This window comes from Balaenoptera borealis (assembly GCF_965194805.1).
Source record: "Balaenoptera borealis genome assembly, chromosome: 5".
In the NCBI taxonomy this organism is placed as follows: domain Eukaryota; kingdom Metazoa; phylum Chordata; class Mammalia; order Artiodactyla; family Balaenopteridae; genus Balaenoptera; species Balaenoptera borealis.
In genome coordinates this window covers 125,209,380-125,231,186 of record NC_138862.1, presented here as the reverse complement: position 1 = coordinate 125,231,186, position 21,807 = coordinate 125,209,380, and the positions used below count along the sequence as shown (strand labels likewise).

Genomic DNA, 21,807 nt, shown 5'->3' with positions numbered 1-21,807 from the left:
CAATTCACTAACTCTTTTGTCAGCTTTCTCGATTTTTTTTTTTTTTGCTTGTTTCAACAACTGTGTCTTTTATTTCTGACATTTCTCTTTGGTTCTTTTTCAAACCTGCCTTCCCCTATCCCCTTCCCAATTGCTCCATTTTCTCTGGTTCCTGGAACGTGAGTTTTTTTTTTTTTTTTTTTTTTTTTGGGGCTCAGTTCTTTAATGTTTTCCAAATGGTATTTTTTTTTTTTCCCAAATGGTTTTCATCGTGGATATTTTTTACATCTCATTTGACTCCAGTTTAGGAGTCTGTGCAAACACACACACACACACACACACACACACACACACACACACACACACACACAGACTTCGGTGATGTTCAAATCCAGAAGACGATATTGAGGTATTTCCTTCTTTCAGATCACAGTGAACTGTGATCTTTTTTTTTTTTTTTAAACATCTTTATTGAAGTATAATTGCCTTACAATGGTGTGTTAGCTTCTGCTTTATAACAAAGTGAATCAGTTATACACATACAATATGTTCCCATATCTCTTCCCTCTTGCATCTCCCTCCCTCCCACCCTCCGAATCCCACCCCTCTAGGTGGTCACAAAGCACCGAGCTGATCTCCCTGTGCTATGTGGCTGCTTCCCACTAGCTATCTATTTTTCATTTGGTAGTGTATATATGTCCATGACACTCTCTTACCCTGTCACATGTCACCCCACCCCCTCCCCATATCCTCAAGTCCATTCTCTAGTAGGTCTGTGTCTTTATTCCCGTCTTGCCACTAGGTTCTTCATGGCTTTTTTTTTTTATCCTGAGATTCCGTATATATGTGTTAGCATACTGTATTTGTTTTTCTCTTTCTGACTTACTTCACTCTGTATGACAGACTCTAACTCCATCCACCTCATTACAAATACCTCCATTTCATTTCTTTTTATGGCTGCGTAATATTCCATTGTATATATGTGCCACATCTTCTTTATCCATTCATCTGTCGATGGACATTTAGGTTGCTTCCATGTCCTGGCTATTGTAAATAGAGCTGCAATGAACATTTTGGTACATGACTCTTTTTGAACTATGGTTTTCTCAGGATATATGCCCAGTAGTGGGATTGCTGGGTCGTATGGTAGTTCTATCCGTAGTTTTTTAAGGAACCTTCATACTGTTCTCCATAGTGGCTGTATCAATTTACATTCCCACCAACAGTGCAAGAGTGTTCCCTTTTCTCCACACCCTCTCCAGCATTTATTGTTTCTAGATTTTTTGATGATGGCCATTCTGATCGGTGTGAGATGATATCTCATTGTAGTTTTGATTTGCATTTCTCTAATGATTAATGATGTTGAGCATTCTTTCATGTGTCTGTTGGCAATCTGTATATCTTCTTTGGAGAAATGTCTATTTAGGTCTTCTGCCCATTTTTGGATTGGGTTGCTCGTTTTTTTGTTATTGAGCTGCATGAGCTGCTTGTAAATCTTGGAGATTAATCCTTTGTCAGTTGCTTCATTTGCAAATATTTTCTCCCATTCTGATGGTTGTCTTTTGGCCTTGTTTATGGTTTCCTTTGCTGTGCAAAAGCTTTTAAGTTTCATTAGGTCCCATTTGTTTATTTGTGTTCTTATTTCCATTTCTCTGGGAGCTGGGTCAAAAAGAATCTTTCTGTGATGTATGTCATAGAGTGTTCTGCCTATGTTTTCCTCTAAGAGTTTGATAGTGTCTGGCCTTACACTTAGGTCTTTAATCCATTTTGAGTTTATTTTTGTGCATGGTGTCAGGGAGTGTTCTAATTTCATACTTTTACATGTATCTGTCCAATTTTCCCAGCACCACTTATTGAAGAGGCTGTCTTTTCTCCATTGTATATTCTTGCCTCCTTTATCAAAGATAAGGTGACCATATGTGTGTGGGTTTATCTCTGGGCTTTCTATCCTGTTCCATTGATCTATATTTCTGTTTTTGTGCCAGTACCAAACTGTCTTGATTACTGTAGCTTTGTAATATAGTCTGAAGTCAGGGAGCCTGATTCCCCCAGCTCCATTTTTCGTTCTCAAGATTGCTTTGGCTATTCAGGGTCTTTTGTGTTTCCATACAAATTGTGAAATTTTTTGTTCTAGTTCTGTGAAAAATGCCAGTGGTAGTTTGATAGGGATTGCATTGAATCTGTAGATTGCTTTGGGTAGTAAAGTCATTTTCACAATGTTGATTCTTCCAATCCAGGAACATGGTATATCTCTCCATCTATGTGTATCATCTTTAATTTCTTTCATCAGTGTCTTATAGTTTTCTGCATACAGGTCTTTTGTCTCCTTAGGTAGGTTTATTCCTAGATATTTTATTCTTTTTGTTGCAATGGTAAACGGGAGTGTTTTCTTAATTTCACTTTCAGATTTTTCGTCATTAGTGTATAGAAATGCAAGAGATTTCTGTGCATTAATTTTGTATCCTGCTACTTTACCAAATTCATTGATTAGCTCTAGGAGTTTTCTGGTAGCATCTTTAGGATTCTCTATGTATAGTATCATGTCATCTGCAAATAGTGACAGCTTTACTTCTTCTTTTCCGATTTGGATTCCTTTTATTTCTTTGTCTTCTCTGATTGCTGTGGCTAACACTTCCAAAACTATGTTGAATAATAGTGGTGAGAGTGGGCAACCTTGTCTTGTTCCTGATCTTAGTGGAAATGGTTTCAGCTTTTCACCATTGAGGACAATGTTGGCTGTGGGTTTGTCATATATGGCCTTTATTATGTTGAGGAAAGTTCCCTCTATGCCTACTTTCTGCAGGGCTTTTATCATAAATGGGTGTTGAATTTTGTCAGAAGCTTTTTCTGCATCTATTGAGATGATCATATGGTTTGTATTCTTCAATTTGTTAATATGGTGTATCACATTGATTGATTTGCGTATATTGAAGAATCCTTGCATTCCTGGGATAAACCCCACTTGATCATGGTGTATGATCCTTTTAATGTGCTGTTGGATTCTGTTTGCTAGTATTTTGTTGAGGATTTTTGCATCTATGTTCATCAGTGATATTGGCCTGTAATTTTCTTTCTTTGTGACATCTTTGTCTGGTTTTGGTATCAGGGTGATGGTGGCCTCGTAGAATGAGTTTGGGAGTGTTCCTCCCTCTGCAATATTTTGGAAGAGTTTGAGAAGGATAGGTGTTAGCTCTTCTCTAAATGTTTGATAGAATTCACCTGTGAAGCCATCTGGTCCTGGGCTTTTGTTTGTTGGAATGTTTTTAATCACTGTTTCAATTTCAGTGCTTGTGATTGGTCTGTTCATATTTTCTATTTCTTCCTGGTTCAGTCTTGGCAGTTTGTGCATTTCTAAGAATTTGTCCATTTCTTCCAGGTTGTCCATTTTATTGGCATAGAGTTGCTTGTAGTAATCTCTCATGATCTTTTGTATTTCTGCAGTGTCAGTGGTTACTTCTCCTTTTTCATTTCTAATTCTATTGATTTGAGTCTTCTCCCTTTTTCTCTTGATGAGTCTGGCTAATGGTTTATCAATTTTGCTTATCTTCTCAAAGAACCAGCTTTTAGTTTGATTGATTTTTGCTATTGTTTCCTTCATTTCTTTTTCATTTATTTCTGACCTGATCTTTATAATTTCTTTCCTTCTGCTGGCTTTGGGGTTTTTTTGTTCTTCTTTCTCTAATTGCTTTAGGTGCAAGGTTAGGTTGTTTATTCGAGATGTTTCCTGTTTCTTGAGGTAGGCTTGTATTGCTATAAACTTCCCTCTTAGCACTGCTTTTGCTGTGTCCCATAGGTTTTGGGTCGTCGTATCTCCATTGTCATTTGTTTCTAGGTATTTTTTTATTTCCCCTTTGATTTCTTCAGTGATCACTTCGTTTTTAAGCAGTGTATTGTGTAGCCTCCATGTGTTTGTATTTTTTACTGATCTTTTCCTGTAATTGATATCTAGTCTCATAGCGTTGTGGTCCGAAAAGATACTTGATACGATTTCAATTTTCTTAAATTTACCAAGGCTTGATTTGTGACCCAAGATATGATCTATCCTGGAGAATGTTCCATGAGCACTTGAGAAAAATGTGTATTCTGTTGTTTTTGGGTGGAATGTCCTATAAATATCAATTAAGTCCATCTTGTTTAATGTATCATTTAAAGCTTGTGTTTCCTTATTTATTTTCATTTTGGATGATCTGTCCATTGGTGAAAGTGGGGTGTTAAAGTCACCTACTATGATTGTGTTGCCGTCGATTTCCCCTTTTATGGCTGTTAGTATTTGCCTTATGTATTGAGGTGCTCCTATGTTGGGTGCATAAATATTTACAATTGTTATACCTTCCTCTTGGATCTATCCCTTGATCATTATATAGTGTCCTTCTTTGTCTCTTGTAATAGTCTTTATTTTAAAGTCTATTTTGTCTGATATGAGAATTGCGACTCCAGCTTTCTTTTGATTTCCATTTGCATGGAATATCTTTTTCCATCCCCTCACTTTCAGACTATATGTGTCTCTAGGTCTGAAGTGGGTCTCTTGTTGACAGCATATATATGGGTCTTGTTTTTGTATCCATTCAGCCAGCCTGTGTCTTTTGGTGGGAGCATTTAATCCATTTACATTCAAGGTAATTATCGATATGTATGTTCCTATTCCCATTTTCTTAAATGTTTTGGGTTTGTTATTGTAGGTGTTTTCCTTCTCTTGTGTTTCTTGCCTAGAGAAGTTCCTTTAGCATTTGCTGTAAATCTGGTTTGGTGGTGCTGAACTCTCTCAGCTTTTGCTTGTCTGTAAAGGTTTTAATTTCTCCATCACATCTGAATGAGATCCTTGCTGGGTAGAGTAATCTTGGTTGTAGGTTTTTCTCCTTCATCACTTTAAGTATATCCTGCCACTCCCTTCTGGTTTGCAGAGTTTCTGCTGAAAGATCAGATGTTAACCTTATGGGGATTCCCTTGTGTGTTATTTGCTGTTTTTCCCTTGCTGCCTTTAATATGTTTTCCTTATATTTAATTTTTGACAGTTTGATTAATATGTGTCTTGGCATGTTTCTCCTTGGGTTTATCCTGTATGGGACTCTCTGTGCTTCCAGGACTTGATTAACTATTTCCTTTCCCATATTAGGGAAGTTTTCAACTATAATCTCTTCAAATATTTTCTCAGTCCCTTTCTTTTTTTCTTCTTCTTCTGGGACCCCTATAATTCGAATGTTGGTGCGTTTAATGTTGTCCCAGAGGTCTCTGAGACTGTCCTCAGTTCTTTTCATTCTTTTTTCTTTATCCTGCTCTGCAGTAGTTATTTCCACCATTTTATCTTCCAGGTCACTTATCCTTTCTTCTGCCTCAGTTATTCTGCTATTGATCCCATCTAGAGTATTTTAATTTCATTTATTGTGTTTTTCATCATTGCTTGGTTCCTCTTTAGTTCTTCTACATCCTTGTTAAATGTTTCTTGCATTTTGTCTATTCTATTTCCAAGATTTTGGATCATCCTTACTATCATTATTCTGAATTCTTTTTCAGGTAGACTACCTATTTCCTCTTCATTTGTTAAGTCTGGTGTGTTTTGACCCTGCTCCTTCATCTGCTGTGTGTTTTTCTGTCGTCTCATTTTGCTTATCTTACTGTGTTTGGGGTCTCCTTTTCACAGGCTGCAGGTTCGTAGTTCCCGTTGTTTTTGGTATCTGTCCCCAGTGGCTAAGGTTGGTTCAGTGGGTTGTGTAGGCTTCCTGGTGGAGGGAACTAGTGCCTGAGTTCTGGTGGATGAGGCTGGATCTTGTCTTTCTGGTGGGCACGTCCACGTCTGGTGGTGTATTTTGGGGTGTCTGTGGCCTTATTATGATTTTAGGCAGCCTCTCTGCTAATGGATGGGGCTGTGTTCCTCTCTTGCTAGTTGTTTGGCATAGGGTGTCCAGCACTGTAGCTTGCTGGTCGTTGAGTGAAGCTGGGTCTTGATGTTGACATGGAGATCTCTGAGAGATTTTCGCCGTTTGGTATTACGTGGAGCTGGGAGTTCTCTTGTGGACCAGTGTCCTGAAGTTGGCTCTCCCACCTCAGAGGCATGGCCCTGATGCCTGGCTGGAGCACCAAGAGCCTTTCGTCCACACAGCTCAGAGTAAAAGGGAGAAAAAATAGAAAGAAAGAAAGAAAGAAAGAGGCTATAATATAGTGAAGTAAAATAAAGCTATTATAAAGCAGAGCTATACAGACAAAATCTCACCCAGAAGCATATACATATACACTCACAAAAAAAAGGAAAAGGGGAAAAATTAATATATCCTGCTCCGAAAGTCCACCTCCTGAATTTGGGATGATTCGTTGTCTATTCAGGTATTCAACAGGTGCAGGCACATCAAGTTGTTTGTGGAGTTTTAATCAGCTTCTTCTGAGGCTGCTGGGAGAGATTTCCCCTTCTCTTCTCTGTTCGCACAGCTCCTGGGGATCAGCTTTGGATTTGGACCCGCCTCTGCATGTAGGTCACCTGAGGGCGTCTGTTCCCCGCCCAGACAGGACGGGGTTAAAGGAGCAGCTGCTTCGGGGGCTCTGGCTCACCCAGGCCATGGGGAGGGAGGGGTACAGAGGAGGCGGGGCGAGCCTGCGGCGGCAGAGGCCGGCGTGACGTTGCAGCAGCCTGAGGCGCGCAGTGCGTTCTCCCGGGGAAGTTGTCCCCGGATCACAGGAGCCTGGCAGTGGCGGGCTGCACCGGCTCCCGGGAGGGGCGGTGTGGAGAGTGACCTGTGCTCGCACACAGGATTTTTGGAGGCGGCAGCAGCAGCCCCAGCGTCTCACGCCCGTCTCTGGGGCCCGCGCTGATCGCTGCGGCTCGCGCCCGTCTGTGGAGCTTGTTTAGGCGGCGCTCTGAATCCCCTCTCCTTGCGCGCTGTGAAACAAAGAGGCAAGAAAAAGTCTCTTGCCTCTTCGGCAGCTGCAGACTTTCTCCCGGACTCCCTACCAGCCAGCTGTGGTGCGCTAACCCCTTCAGGCTGTGTTCACGCCGCCAACCCCAATCCTCTCCCTGTGATCCAACCGAAGCTGAGCCTCAGCTCCCAGCCCCGCCCGCCCCGGCGGGGGAGCAGACAAGCCTCTCGGGCTGGTGAGTGCTGCTCGGCGCCGAGCCTCTGTGCGGGAGTCTCTCCGTTTTTCCCTCTGCGCCCCTGTTGCTGTGGGATCCGCGCTGTTAGTCGCGGCTCGCGCCCGTCTCTGGAGTTCGTTTAGGCAGCGCTCTGAATCCCCTCTCCTCACGCACCAGGAAACAAAGAGGGAAGAAAAAGTCTCTTGCCTCTTAGGCAGCTGCAGACTTTTTCCTGGACTCCCTCCCGGCTAGCTGTGGTGCACTAACCCCTTCAGGCTGTGTTTACGCTGCCAACCCCAGTCCTCTCCCTGCGATCCGACTGAAGCCCGAGCCTCAGCTCCCAGCCCCGCCCGCCCCGGCGGGTGAGCAGACAAGCCTCTCGGGCTGGTGAGTGCTGGTCGGCACTGATCCTCCATGCGGGAACCTCTCCGCTTTGCCCTCCGCACCCCTGTGGCTGCGCTCTCCTCCGTGGCTCCGAAGCTTCCCCCCTCTACCACCCGCAGTCTCTGCCCGCGAAGGGGCTTCCTAGTGCGTGGAAACCTTTCCTCCTTCACAGCTCCCTCCCACTGGTGCAGGTGCCGTCCCTATTCTTTTGTCTCTGTTATTTCTTTTTTCTTTTGCCCTACCCAAGTACGGGGGGAGTTTCTTGCCTGTTTGGAGGTCGGACGTTTTCTGTCAGCGCTCAGTGGGTGTTCTGTAGGAGCAGTTCCACGTGTAGATGTATTTCTACTGTATCTGTGGGAAGGAAGGTGATCTCCGCGTCTTACTCTTCCGCCATCTTCTGGAACGTGAGTTTTGATGCTTTTTCTCACACACGCAAAGGATTGTTCCCTCTTTGTTTTATCAGTGTTTACTCTGAGCTCATCTCCAGCAGGAATTGTCCTGCTCATGCCCTAGGTTGTGGGCACATGTCTGTCCAGAGGTTTTGAGTATGTCTTTGATAAAGGCCTAAAGACTTCAAAGATGCATTTTTTTTTAAATATCTATTTATTTATTTATTTTTATTTTTGGCTGCGTCGGGTCTTAGTTGTGGCATGCAGGATCTTTCGTTGTGGCTCGAGGGCTCTTTGTTGTGGTACATGGGCTTCTCTATAGTTGTGGCATGCAGGCTCCAGAGCGCGTAGTCTCAATAGGTACGGTGCGCAGGCTTAGTTGCCCCACGGCATGTGGGATCCTAATTCCCTGACCAGGGATCCAACCCGCATCCCTTGCATTGGAAGGAGGATTCTCAACCAATGGACACCAGGGAGCTCCCAAGGATGTATTTTTAAAGTAGTGTCTGAGTTCCGGATTGCCACACCATGTGGGCTGTTTACACTTGGAGCCAATGCGCATGCTTAGAGCAGGCTTGGGGGTGTAACATCTCAGAGGAGACGCGTGTCAGAGAGGTTGGCTGGCTTCCTCCCAGCATCCTTAGGTTGATGTCAGTGGTTGTCCCAAGACCCAGGCTTCAGACAGTCCCAGGCTTTATGCAGACATGCCAACTAGAGTTTTCTTTGCACAGGGGACCTGAGACACTCCTCATTCTCGTGGGCTTCGAAACCATGGCTGATAGCCTGAGCCTTTCTAACTCTCTTATTTTTGTTTTATTTTGTTATTGTTGTCGTTATAGTTTGTGCAGCATCTCAATGTATTTGGAAAAGGAAAAAAGTTTCCATGTTTGTTCAGGTTGAAAATATGCTCTAAGCATTGAGGGTGCTTTATTTTAGCTCATTTCACACAGTAACCCTGCGATGTAGATACTATTATTATCCTCACTGTACAGATGAAGGACTTGAGGATTAGGAAGCTTTACGTATTTTCCCAAAGTCCAGAACATGATTCCCCAGAAATTCCTAAAGCAGGCGTGACACCCAACCCGTGACCCCCAGGCTCGACCTGCGTGGACTCTCCACCCCCTCCTTGGCTGCCCTGCTCACCACACTCTGTGGCTGCCTTCAGCCCCAGGGCAGCCCCTCACTCTGTCCGCCCCCCACTCATACCAAAGCTTTCCCACCCTTCCCCTGCTACATTTGGTCCTCTCGCCCTGCTGAAATGCTTTCCATCTTGCGACAGCCTGTCCCAGACACACTTTCTCAGCCTTTCCCCTCTCTAGTACGTATTATAAGTTCTGAGTAATAGTGAGTGTGAAGAGGTGAGAGTGGACAAGAGAAGCATCATCAGAACTTGGCAGTAACTTAGCTGGAGGGAGGGGCAGAGGGAGGAAGTTGAAAGCAATGCTTGGATGACAGATCGGATAAAGGAACATTTGCTGAGGCAGGGAACACAGAACAGGGAGCAGGCAGGGCTGGAGCATGGGGCTGTAGAGCTCAGTTTTGGACATGGTGAGTTTGAAGTGCCTGTGGAACATCTAGTGGACCATTCAGGGGCAATCTGACATGTGAGTCCATTGCTCAGAAGGTAAGTATCTGCTCAAGATCCTGATTTGGCAGTCTGCATGCAAAGATGAGCCCGTGGTTGTGTATGGAATGGAAAGAAGAGAGGCCAAGCGGGGAAGCCCACCATGGGGTTGTGGTTCACTTAACTTCCAGTAGAAACGCCTTGAGATTAGAAACCATGTCATTTCTTTCCCTGTATTTTCTAATAATTTTCTGCCTAAGACAGAACTGGTCCTCCTGCTTTATAGGGTTGCAGTGAGGATTAAATAGTACAAAGAAGAGGAAAAGCTGCTTTGACATTGAGAAGCATGTTCCAAGATTGATTGTTGCTATGACAACCATCCTCCTCCAGCCCCCAAACGTCCATAAGTCCTGTTGCCTACAGAAGAAGAGCTGTTCAAGTCCTCGGGCCTCAGTTTCAAGCTATCCTTGCAGCCTCATCTCCCACTCCTCACCTTGCCCAAACCAACGTGACCCCTCCAAGCTCTGTGTCTGTGCTCCTTCCCTCCTCCCAGTGCAATCAGACACCCGACCCCTCCACTGCATCACCCTGGTGCCTTGCACAAATCTGTGGACATGAGTCACAACTGTTACCTTTCTGTCAATTCTGTGTCTGAACTGGAAGCTCCATGAGGGTAGGTGCCTTCTTTTCTTCAAAAAGCAGGATATGCAGTTAGTAAATGTCTATAGGACTGAGTGAATGAGTGAATCTCCACTTGCCCCAAACCTAGTAGCTTCTTTGCCAATTGAAAGGATAGATGAATGAGGGAATAAAAGGTTTCTGCTCCATTTTTCTGGAATTTTTCCTTGCCATCTATTCCTAATGAAATCTTAACAGTTTTAGCCACCCTAAATGCCACCTTCTCCCAACCAGAAGTCTGGATCTCACAGTGCTTTGCACCTTGTCTGTAAGACTTATCTCAATTCCGATTGCATCTGAGTCTTCTGTGTATTTGATACCTAACCACAACCACCATGCCCTGCCCCAGATTGAAAATCTTGCAGGCAAAGCATGTATCTGATAAGTGCTGCATCCCAAGCAGCCCTTAGTACATTCCCTCGCACATTGGTTCATAGGTAAATGTATCTCACATTGAATAACTGCATTCAAAAATACCTGACTTCCTAGGAAAACCAACTCAGAACTTCCAGCATGGCCCTTTCAAGGACATTTGGACCAGCTTGTGGGCAGCCTGATCTCCTCCCCTCTCATGGGAGGCTTCCCCAGTCTCCAACTCAACCCTGGAGTACCAGCCTGCTCCCAACTCAGACCTCCTTGGCATTGTCCCTGCTATCCACCCTTCCTCAGCATTTGTCCCTGGGCCTCGGTCTCTGATTCACTCCCCAGCTAAACAGCAGCTGCCACCAGCCACCCTGGGAACACACCTGCAGGTTTCCAGAGGGCAAAGTGTCTTTGGTCCAGCTGAGGGCTTGGGCACTGTCTCTGGGGACGGCATTGGACATGCCTGGTGCCAGCCGGGTTCCCCAGGGATTCATGCACAATCAGGAATGAAAGTTCCTCTCTCCCCCCAGGAAAGGTCACTTTGCCTAATTTCCTCTTTTCATGGTGGAGCCATTGCCTTGACACAGTTATTTTTGCTGCCTCCTGGCTTGATCATTTTTCAGTTACAGTTTGTCCCTGCAGAGGGTTAATGAGGGTCTCTTTCTCATCATAGATCCACATTTATGAAACCCTAATTAGGCGTTTCCTTTAGCTGCCTTCATAGATTACTTGGTGCAAGAAGTCTGCAGGAGTAAGCCTAGTCTGACTGACAGCCTCTGTTTGGATGCCGAGTTAGGAGCTCACTGGGGAAGCTCTCAATCTTTACTACGTCTAGGTCAGCTCAGGCTGCTCCCCACTCCCAGAAGGCCCTACCTTCTGACCTTGGAAAATATAAATATTGCCATCTTTTGTGACCCATATTAAAATAAGATAAAACGTATTCCCCTTCCAAATTGCCAGGATTTTCTATTTTTTTAAATACTCAATGTGGTAAAGGTACAATGCACAAGCAGTCTCACACTGTGTGGCAGGAGCATAAATAAGCACAAACTATTGCAGGAAAAAATTGAATGATGTATGTCGAGAGCCTTCAAAAATACCTCCAACGTTTGATCCAGTAATTTCATTCCAGGAATCTCTTCCAAGGATATAATCAGAAATGCAGACAAATATTTATGCAAAAAGAAATTCATTGTGGTATCATTTATAATTGCTGGTACACAATGAATACCTGAGAATAAGGGAATAATGAAGTATAAAATATAGTATAGTATAATGTAGTGTATCCATATTATACAGCCATCTAAAAATGAAGATAGTAAAGGCATTTTAATGCTGATGTTAAGTGAGATAAGCAAACTTTCAAGTTGTATGTACAGTGTGTTCCAAATAGACCTTTCCCAACTGTTGTTTCATGGGATGCTTATAGGAATGCTATAAATAGAAAAGTTCCGTTTTCCGAAAAGGTTGAAAAATTGTGTACAGGTGTATACTTTGAGGCTTGGATAGGCTAATGACATGGGAAATGAAAAAACAAAAACAAAAACCAAGGCTTGGTGTTCAGCATCACTGTTTTTAGGTGGGACATCACAAGGGCTGCTGTTCATGGAGCACATTTCAGAAAAGCTGGAGGATGTGGGGATGTCTAGGAGAAGATTGTAACGTTGACAGGGGTTGCTACTCCTGTTAAGCTACGGACTTATTTTGCTTCCTCCTTGGAATTTTTTTGTATTGTCCTACAAAAATGCTGTAAGTGTTGTGAAAGAAAGCGGGCCAGAGGACCAGCCTCCATCCAGCTTCGGCAGATGCGGAGTGCTGTAGAGTCAGCGAGTGCGTGGATTCAACATAGCAGCCAGGCCCGAGAGGGAGGCCACTGGAAGAGTGGTGATGGCGGCCTGGGCAGGGGAGACCCCCAGTGCTGCCTGATTGGCTCTCGTGTTCTGCTTATATTTCAAAGGGCGTGAGGTGTGGACAGGGTCATGGCACTGCCATCTGTCCACTCTCCACCCTGGGACTGGTCAGAGGTTTCCTGATGCCTCAGAGACCATCCCCAGGATGTTCTGACTGGCCATCCGTGATGGCAAACCCCAAGTCCAACGTGCATTGGGTCTCCTTGGATTAGATGCTTCCTCATTCAGAACTCTCCTTAGTTCCCCACTCTTTCATCACCCCTAGACTGTGTCTTCAGAGCTTCCTTTGTGCCACACCTACACCCCTAGGTCAGCCTCACCTGGGTCAGAGACCCACCCCAAGATCCCTGCACCCAGCCCAGTGTCTGGTCTCAGGCATCAAGCAGAAGGTGGGTGTAAATAGAATTAGGACCTCTAGTGAGATGTATCAGGTACTGAGCTGTACACTCAGTGAAGTGTAACAGGATTTTGGAGACATCTGCCTGGACCCCTCCTGCTAACCTTCCAAGGGCCCCTAAAATATTCATCAGGCTTTATCAGGTTAATGGATTTCAAAAGGAGCAATTTTCTGAGACATGAGACAGAACCGTATAAAAAGAACATTAAGGGGAAAAAATCTTATTCCAGAATGAAAGGGAAAAGATAATTTAGCATCCTTTTTCATGTTATCTATTCATGAGAAACAGCACATTTAATCCAGAGCAGGGTGTAGGGAGGATTTTGATGTCCTCACTTGGGGTCACCTTCATGCAGAACCCATCTGTCTCCGCTGCCACAGACGGCAGGGGCAATGGAGGCAAGAGGACGCAGATGAGAGACACTTCCGAGGTGGACTCCACAGGGTACAGAGGGATTTGAGGGAGAGGGAGTGGGGAGGAGAGAGAGCCTAATGCGACTTCCAAGACACTTGCTTAGGGGATCGGAGGGAGGGGGCTCCCGTCCCCAGCCTTGTCACCTTTTATGCTTCCTATCTCTTTTCCCAAGACGTGCCATATTGGTTTCTATTTTGGATCATGCTGTGGGAGTTGAGTATCTTGAGGTCAGGAATTGTGACTTTATCCTGGTCCCCAATGTCTCTGCCCACCCATTAAGGTTAGGTTTTCATTCCCAGGCCTAAGACCAGAAATCATAGGTGCAAAAGGTGTGAGGGGACATGAGTGCAAGAGTGCTGTGCACTGAGTCCAGCCAGGAGGACCCACTTGTTGTTCTTCTCTAGCTCCCCAGGGACTCTAAGGAAGGATAAAACTGAGTCCTCTCGGGAAGACTGTCTGTCTCAGAATTTGTTTTGCTTGGGGTGAAGGGAGGGTGAGACTACAACAACTTCTCAGACAAGCCTTAATATAGAGACAAAGGAATTGGGGGGGGCGGGGTTCCTATTCTTCTGAAACTCATTCTTCTTCCTCTTCCCATGGTCATTGCTTTCTCCTTGATCCTTTCTAACTCCTCATTTTTTCCTCTTCTATTTTCTTCTTTCTCTTTCCCTTCCTCTGCCCCTTCTCTATCTTCTTCTTCATTTCTACTTCCAATCTAGCATCTTTCTTTTTATAGCTCCATCCATCCCAGAGCTTAGAAAAACAATTTCAATTTTACTCTTTCTCTATTGAAGAAGTAAGAAAAATTTCATACAGAGCAAATTTAAGTAGACACGTCCACCTGTCCACCAAGAACTTGCCAGCCTAGAGAGCTGGTAATTATGTGACCAAGATAATCTCCCCATAGCCAAATATTCACCTGATGATTAGCTTCTCAGGTGTTCCTCTACTCCGTAGTTTGCCCCATCACATTTGATTTGAGTTTCTATAACCTCAGTGCATATCAACCATTATGTTCATTGAGTTCTTTGCAATAAACATTGTTGATCTAAAGGTCTCTTCTCCCTCTTTCATAATTAGAATAACAGTCTGTTTGATGTTTCATTGCATATTCAATTTTAAGTGTTGCTTCTCTTTCTTTCCACTAGATTTGTGACAAAGAATGGCATTACTATGTCATCAATGTGGAGTTTCCTGTGGTTACCTTATACATGGATGGAGCAACGTATGAACCATACCTGGTGACCAACGATTGGCCCATTCATCCATCTCACATAGCCATGCAACTTACGGTCGGCGCTTGTTGGCAAGGTAACCCTAAGTCCAGACCTTCTCCCTGGCCCATCTGTGTACAGTCCATGAAAGGTACTGACAGAGAAAAGGGCAAAGCAAGTGGTATGAGAATCAGCCAGGAAAATTTTCTATCCCTTACTAATAAAACAGGACTTATAAAAATAAGGATGAATCCAGGCACTAAGCTTGTATAATAATAAAGCACTTGGCTTGAGACCAGATTTTGATTTTAGGTCAACATGAGCAATTTTAGGTTGCCTCTGAGTTGCTAATGCCTTTTATTGTTCTGGAACCTTATCCGGTTTCAAACTGGGGCTGTGTAGGAAGAAGGCTCAATGTGTAATATTATAACAAAATTGCCAGTTGGCTCTGTTGATTGCTACACAGGTCAGGAGCCAAGGATCTCTCTTTATTCCCAACCAAACTGTCCAAGACCCCAACCCTCTATTCCGGGAACTCACAAATATGTGGGACGGAGAGGGTGGGTGGATTGTCCATAGGTTCAAGGCCATGAGAGGCCACTCTCAAGTTCTGCTAAGCTCTGAGCCCGTTCCCTGCTCCCCAGGGATGGAGGCTCCTTGTTGCCTTCTCGCTTGAAGGTCTCTGCTCCCTCCTCATTTCCTCTGCTGCTGCCTCTCCTCCAGTCCCTGCACCCAGGCTAATCTCCTCTTTGGAAGCAGGAAAACCAGCACTCTGAGCATGCAGGTAGCCTTTCTATTCCCCACTCAGATTTGTTGGCATCTTTATTTTTGCTCCCTTAGCAGCTGGGGTGTTTTGAAGTACCAATGGGAGAGCAGAGGGGAAGTAAAATGCTCCCCAAATAAGCAGATTAGCACTTTGAGATGACTCGAACTCGTGTTGATGGATTCTTTGAAAGTTATTAAGATCTGTGACCTTGATCATTTGCCATGGGGGCTTAGGGGAAACGTGGATTATGGTATAAGAGTAAGCCTTCAGAGGGCTGGCTCCCTCTAGGGGAGACATAGGCCCCTCTGCATTGGGACTAAGAGTGAGTTCTGGGCAGCCCCACGCAAGAGAAGATGACAAGAAAGGCAAATGGTGCAGCCCTGGGAGCACTAGAGACACAAAATCTGGGAAGGAAACAAAGCAGGAATGAGGCAACAGAAGAGAGTATATTTTTTTTTAATTGGAGTATAGTTGATTTACAATGTTGGGTTAGTTTCAGGTGTACAGCAAAGTGATTCAGAGATACATATGTGTATATATATATATATATATATATATACACACACATATACACATATGTATATATATATATATACACATATGTATATATATATTCTTTTTCAGATTCTTTTCCCTTATAGGTTATTACAAACTACTGAGTATAGTTTCCTGTGCTATACAGTAGGTCCTTGTTGTTTATCTATTTTATATATAGTAGTGTGTATATGTTAATCCCAACCTCCTAATTTATCCCTCTCCCCACTTTCCCCTTTGGTAACCATAAGTCTGTTTTCTATGTCTGTGAGTATATTTCTGTTTTGTATATAAGTTCATTTGTATCTTTCCTTTTTAGATTCCACGTATAAATGAATCATATGATATTTGTCTTTCTCTGTCTGGCTTACTTCACGTGTGATAATCTCTAAGTCCATCCATGTTGCTGCAAATGACATTATTTCATTCTTTTTTATACCTGAGTGAGAGAGTGTGTTTTTGAGCAGAAGTCACCTACTTGAAGTCTGACGTACATCACATGATAGTAGAAAGCTTCTCAAACATTTCAGTAGAACGTGATAGGAGCTTCCTCAGTATTGCAGAATTCCCCAGGATAACAGGAAAGGAAGACTGTGTCATCTGGCAAGAGTCCATGAAACTAATTAGTATAGCAAGGCACTAATTCAGAGGTTGCACAGGAATCATTAGTCACTGAACACAGCTGTGCTAGAGCAATGGCCCTCTTGTGTGGCTCAGTGCCCCAGCTGGGCACCACCAGTCAGCCCGTGGATATTTTGGAACATAGCTTGGATGCTGCCATAAGATAAGGGGGCCCCAGTCATGTCCTCACCATGAACCTTACCACTACTCTTCCCTAGAGACCCTCAGGGACCACATCTGGATCCCTGTCACCCCAGCCTGCAATGGAAACCTGCCCCCAACTCTAACAAGGACAGTTGAAACCACTTTTTCCCAGTTACATGCCAACTGGGTAGACCAGCCCCACCAAAATAAAGTGATTTTATAAAGAATTAAGATGATTTCTTTGGATCAGTTAGAATAGGCTAAGTTGTGCTACAGTGACAATCAAGTCCCAGTTCTCAGTTACTTAAAATAATTCTCACTTCATATTCACTGCAGAAAAATGGGGGTTCCTCTCTGCTTTTCCCAAGCAGACAGAGCAGCCACAGTGCTGCACGCTGAGAAAGAAGAAAAAGAAAGCATGATGGATGGTGCACAAGCCCTTAAAGCTTCTGCCTACAAGTGACACCAATCACTTTTACTCACACTTTATTGGCCAAAGCAAGTCATATGGCCACACCTAACTCCAACAAAGCCTGGAAGTGAAATTTACAATATATCTGGAAGAAAAACTGGAAATATTGTATGAACGACACTGATGAACACTATGGCCTGTCCACTTAGTCAGCGATATTAGTTTGACTGCCCTTCCCACATTAAAAACACAACCACCCTTCTCTAAATGAGACAACCTCTAAGTCCCACCTGTCACTGGCTCCAAACTCAATGTCCAGGTTCTCTGAGTGATTCCTGATGATCTTTTCATTGGGTTGAGATGCATAGGAGGCTCTATATCTGGCCCAGATGTGGCTCCACTCGATCTGGAGACCTACACACTAACAAGAAGAAGTATTTGCTACCGCCACAGCCATCACCCCCTCCATATGCGCACACGCACACAAACACGCACGCACACACACACACACACACACTATACAACAGTGGAATGAAGCAGAATAACCAAAAATCATTTCCACTAAGTAAGAGGAATAGTTAGAGAAACACAGCAGTCTTTGGTCCACAGCAATTCTGAAATTCCTCTGGGCAGATGCTGTAAGGGCCCCTGCCCTAGGCTGAGACATGTTCTTTGTGATCCTTGACTCCATTCTCTGGGAGTTGATTCCTTCCTCCATATCCACCTAGGCCACATCTGAAGACGACATTGTCACTCCATAAATAGAAGCTCTAGTATTATACCTGATGACAATTTATTTAAAATCTATACCACAAAAATTCTTTTCAAACCAAAGTATACGTTCATTTTAAAAGAATGTGTGAGAGGGACTTCCCTGGTGGCAAAGTAGTTAAGAATGCACCCACCAAAACAGGGGACACGGGTTCGAGCCCTAGTCCAGGAAGATCCCACATACCGCGGAGCAAATAAGCCTGTGCACCACAACTACTGAGCCTGGGCTCTAGAGCCCGTGTGCCACAACTACTGAAGCCCACGTGCCTAGAGCCTGTGCTCCACAACAAGAGAAGTCACCGCATTGAGAAGCCCGTGCACCACAACAAAGAGTAGCCCTCGCTCGCCGCAACTAGAGAAAGCCTGCACGCAGCAATGAAGACCCAATGCAGCAAAAATAAATAAATAAATATTTTTAAAAATGTTTTAAAAGAATTTGGGAGAAAGAATGGTTACTAGGGTGTTTGAGTATTTCTGTCCTCTTCCCAGATAGATGCTAGGACCACTCTTCCTTGGAGTAAAGTGTGGCCATGTGACTTGCTTTGGCCAATTAAATGTGAGTGGAAGTGCCTTATGTCATTTCCTGGAGGAAACTTTAAGAGCCACTGTTGCAAGGAGGCCCTTTATGTACATGGATGTTACAGTCCTGTGAGAAAGCACTAGTGAGTCCCCACTTGTGGATAAAGAAACTGAGGGTCTGAGAGGTGAGGTAGCTTACCCAAGGTCACCCCATCAGATTTGCCCAACCTCAACTCTTCAAAGCCTGTTCTCCTTCCACTGTGGCTTGCTGCCACTGTTGCTGATTGGTCATCTTGTTGATGTGATTATGTGTTTGGGAAAATGCAGGAACTGATGTGTATTTATACAAATGCTATAAACCCTTTACCTTCTGAGATATCTGACAACTCCGGAATCAAAACGCCACAGAAACTCTGTATTCTCTTTGCTAATCTCTTGCTGTATACTCCTTCAACTGACCCTCTACAGAACAAGAAAAAAGAGTTTAGGCTTAGGAGTCATAAAAAAATTTGAGTTTGAGTCAAATTCCAGCCCTGCCACTTACTAGCTGTGTGGACCCAGCAGAATCCCTAACTTCCTTGAACTCCTACTTTCTCATCTATTTTTTTTTTTTTTTATCTAGAGTAATACCTTCTCCTTATTACAAGGATTAGGTGATGGGTCCATGGAGTGTGCTTGGCATGTTTCAGTTGAATGAATGTGTAAATTTGAAAACATCTGCTGGTCGCCTCCTCCACCTCCTTCTCTGCTCCTTGCACCTAAACCCAATATGGCAGATTGTCTGCAAGACCTTGGTACACTCTGGCCTCTGTGATTCCATCTTCCCTGTGGCTCCCTGCATGCACTGACCTTCTCCCCTTCCCCAGGACTAATGCTCACACACACACCCTGCCCTCCCAGGTCCATCTATAGGTGAGAAAAAAGGTCACTGAGGCTGGAGAAGAGTCAGTCAGAAGACAAGTGCTGGAAGATGGGGTTGATGGTATAGGAGAGAACCTGATCATCCAGGCTTCTGGGCATGGAGAAGATCTGAGTATCTTCCCTGAGGGGAATGATAATCTATTGGTGAATTTTCAGCATAAGAGAAAAATCCTTTAAAATCTTTAAAATTGGGCTTTATTGGATGAAAAAGAGTTTGCTAGGAAGATAAAGATGGCAACAGCATATAGCATGGCAGAGAAGCTTGACGTCAGCATGCCCAGGGTGCCCTATCACTGGAACGTGCATGGACTGGAATGAGTTGAGAGGAGGCTGAGATAAGGAGTTGAGGCCAGACCATAGGACGCCATCTTGCCTTGTTAGGAACTTGGATTCTCATGAATATTTACATGCTCCCTGGAGTCATGTTTTTGTCTTGGAAGGAGACATCAAAAGGTCTTTCAATAGGACATGGCACTGTGAAATTGATGACCTATAATGCAGCCTTTATCTCGGCATGTTTCTAAACCTTCCGAAGTCCACTTATATACACGCTGTAAGCCCGCTGTGTGAACGAACCCCTTTGGGTCTGTAATCGTGGGGAGTTTTTCAAGTACTTTTGAGGTTGGCAAGGGAACTGGTTCCCATTTGTGAAATTTCCAGTCGGGGTTTAACAATGATAGAAAATAATGTGCTAGCAGCTGCTTGCTCCCGGGAACTGGCTCCAGCACTGAGGCTGGGCGGTGTCCTGCAGCCCCAATTAGCCTACTGTGCCCTGTTCGTGAATTGGAAAGCCAAAGTAATTGGTGGAACTTTATTTTCATTGGTATTTTTTCCAGTAATTAAAAAAAAAAAATTGAGACTTCATTTACACTTAAGAAATGTTGCCAGTACGGCCTAGAGCAGGCAGCCTATTTTAATTCTTGAGAAGGGCTTTTGAAGTCAGGATGGACCTCGCCTTTCAAGAAAGCCCTCCTTCCTCTGTGTGGCCGCTGCATGCCACCTGACCATCACCTCTGTGCTCCGTGTCAGTGTTCTGAGGATGGAATCAGACCCTCTCTCCTGGCCGAGATCAGTCTGTACTGACTCAGAAACGGCTGCCTTTGGACAAATACCAGGTCCCTGTCACTCTCTGGGTCACGCCATTGGAGAAGATCGTTTAAAAGACTAATTAATTTGTCCTTTTCCTTGGAGTCCCTACTCATCCATTTTTAACAGCAAAAACTCAAGTTCTATCCATATATGGTAAAAACTGTATAATCACATCTGCTTTGTGCCTGGACCTCTACACTGGGCCCAACCAACCAGGGCCTGTAACTCAGCTGTCATGGGGGTGAATCGGGAAGGCTGCTGATGTGCCAGACCACGGCCTTAGGGAGTCCCCGGGGTTTCAGAGAGATGTCTCAGCAGGTGACACCCCAGGGCACCTCTCCCCCAACACGACAACCAGAGCAACTCTGTTTTATCCATTTTGTATGATATCAGGGCAAGAGTTCTGTTAATGAAGTGGCTGAACATGTTTGAAGAAATATAGTTCTAGACATGCACCCCAGTAAGCACCACCCTGCCCTCTGCCTGAGCCTCATCTGCTCTTGGGGGAGCTCATCACAGACTTCTCTGCTTGTGGCTCTGTCCCCAGAGACCACCTCATCCCTTCCTCTGCTGGGGCCTCTCCTCCAGTGCTCTGGACCTTGACCTTCCTAGAGTGTCTAGCTTTGCCCGTTCCTGACGGTGGCAACCCTCTGGTCTTGGATGAGGAGGGCTTTCTACCCTAGCTCCTGGTCTGGCTGAGTCCTACCCCCTACTTAACAAATAAAGCAGTGGAAGATAAAGAAGGGGATGGTTCTAAAAATTAGAACCTGTTAAGGGACTGATACAGAACTCCCATTGTGGCTTTGGGGAGGAGCCAAGGCAAGGAACAGGAATGGCCAAAAAAGGAATAAAAAGGCAGAAATAACCCTGAGGGTTGCAATAATCAATAGCATCTGTTCCTCAGACAAAGAGGAATTAGAGCCACATGTGGACCTGAGATCTGCTGTACATTTTCAGGTCTTTTTTTTTTTTTTTTTTTTTTTTTTTGCCAGACACTAAAAGTAGCTCAGAGACTTGGAATACATGCCGTCACTTAATAAGCTTGGTCTAATTTAATACAAATTCTCTTAATAAAGTCTGTGGTGAAATTATTCTGCATCCCTGGGGGTCTCTGCTGCTGGGAGAAAGAGGCACGTGCTAGCATAGTCCGCTTTACATCCAAGTGGCATTTCCTGAGGGATTCATGAAGCTCGGTCCCACAGGTTCCTCAAGGAGGCCAAGGTCCAGTTTGGGAAACTGCATAAACCATCCCCACAGCACCACATTGAAGAGTCACAATGCACATTTGCTTATTCAAAGCTCTCAAAAGCCCGCCAAGAAACCAATCAGTTTGACATTACTTAACCTATGTTTCTCAATCGTATTCCACTACGGAACTCACTCTTTGTGGAATAGTGTTCTTGGAGCACTGTTTGGGAAACATCTCATTGGAGTTATTAATGCAGATCTCCACCTGCTACTAGGGCATGAGTTTGCAGAAAGTAAGGACTATCTGCTCTCACAGATTCTCCTCCCCTTCTCTTTCCTCCTACTTCATGTCCTGGAGAAGGTCAATAATTAATGTTTATTGAATTATACCCCATTTTTGAGTTTGTTTTGACAAAGGCATATGGTTCATGGTCTGACACACAGGGATGACTAACAGGGTGTCTCTTTGCATTGTCTGTATTAAAA

General features: G+C 44.3%; 1 protein-coding gene across 1 annotated transcript in view; it reads left to right on the top strand.

Moving 5' to 3' along the window:
- The window catches only part of CLSTN2 (calsyntenin 2), a 657,417-nt gene that overhangs the window by 595,280 nt on the left and 40,330 nt on the right, over positions 1–21,807 (top strand). Inside the window, exon 9 of the mRNA XM_082392369.1 lies at positions 14,291–14,453. Within this exon, the coding sequence (XP_082248495.1) occupies positions 14,291–14,453 (163 nt within the window). The remainder of the gene's footprint in view (positions 1–14,290; positions 14,454–21,807) is intronic.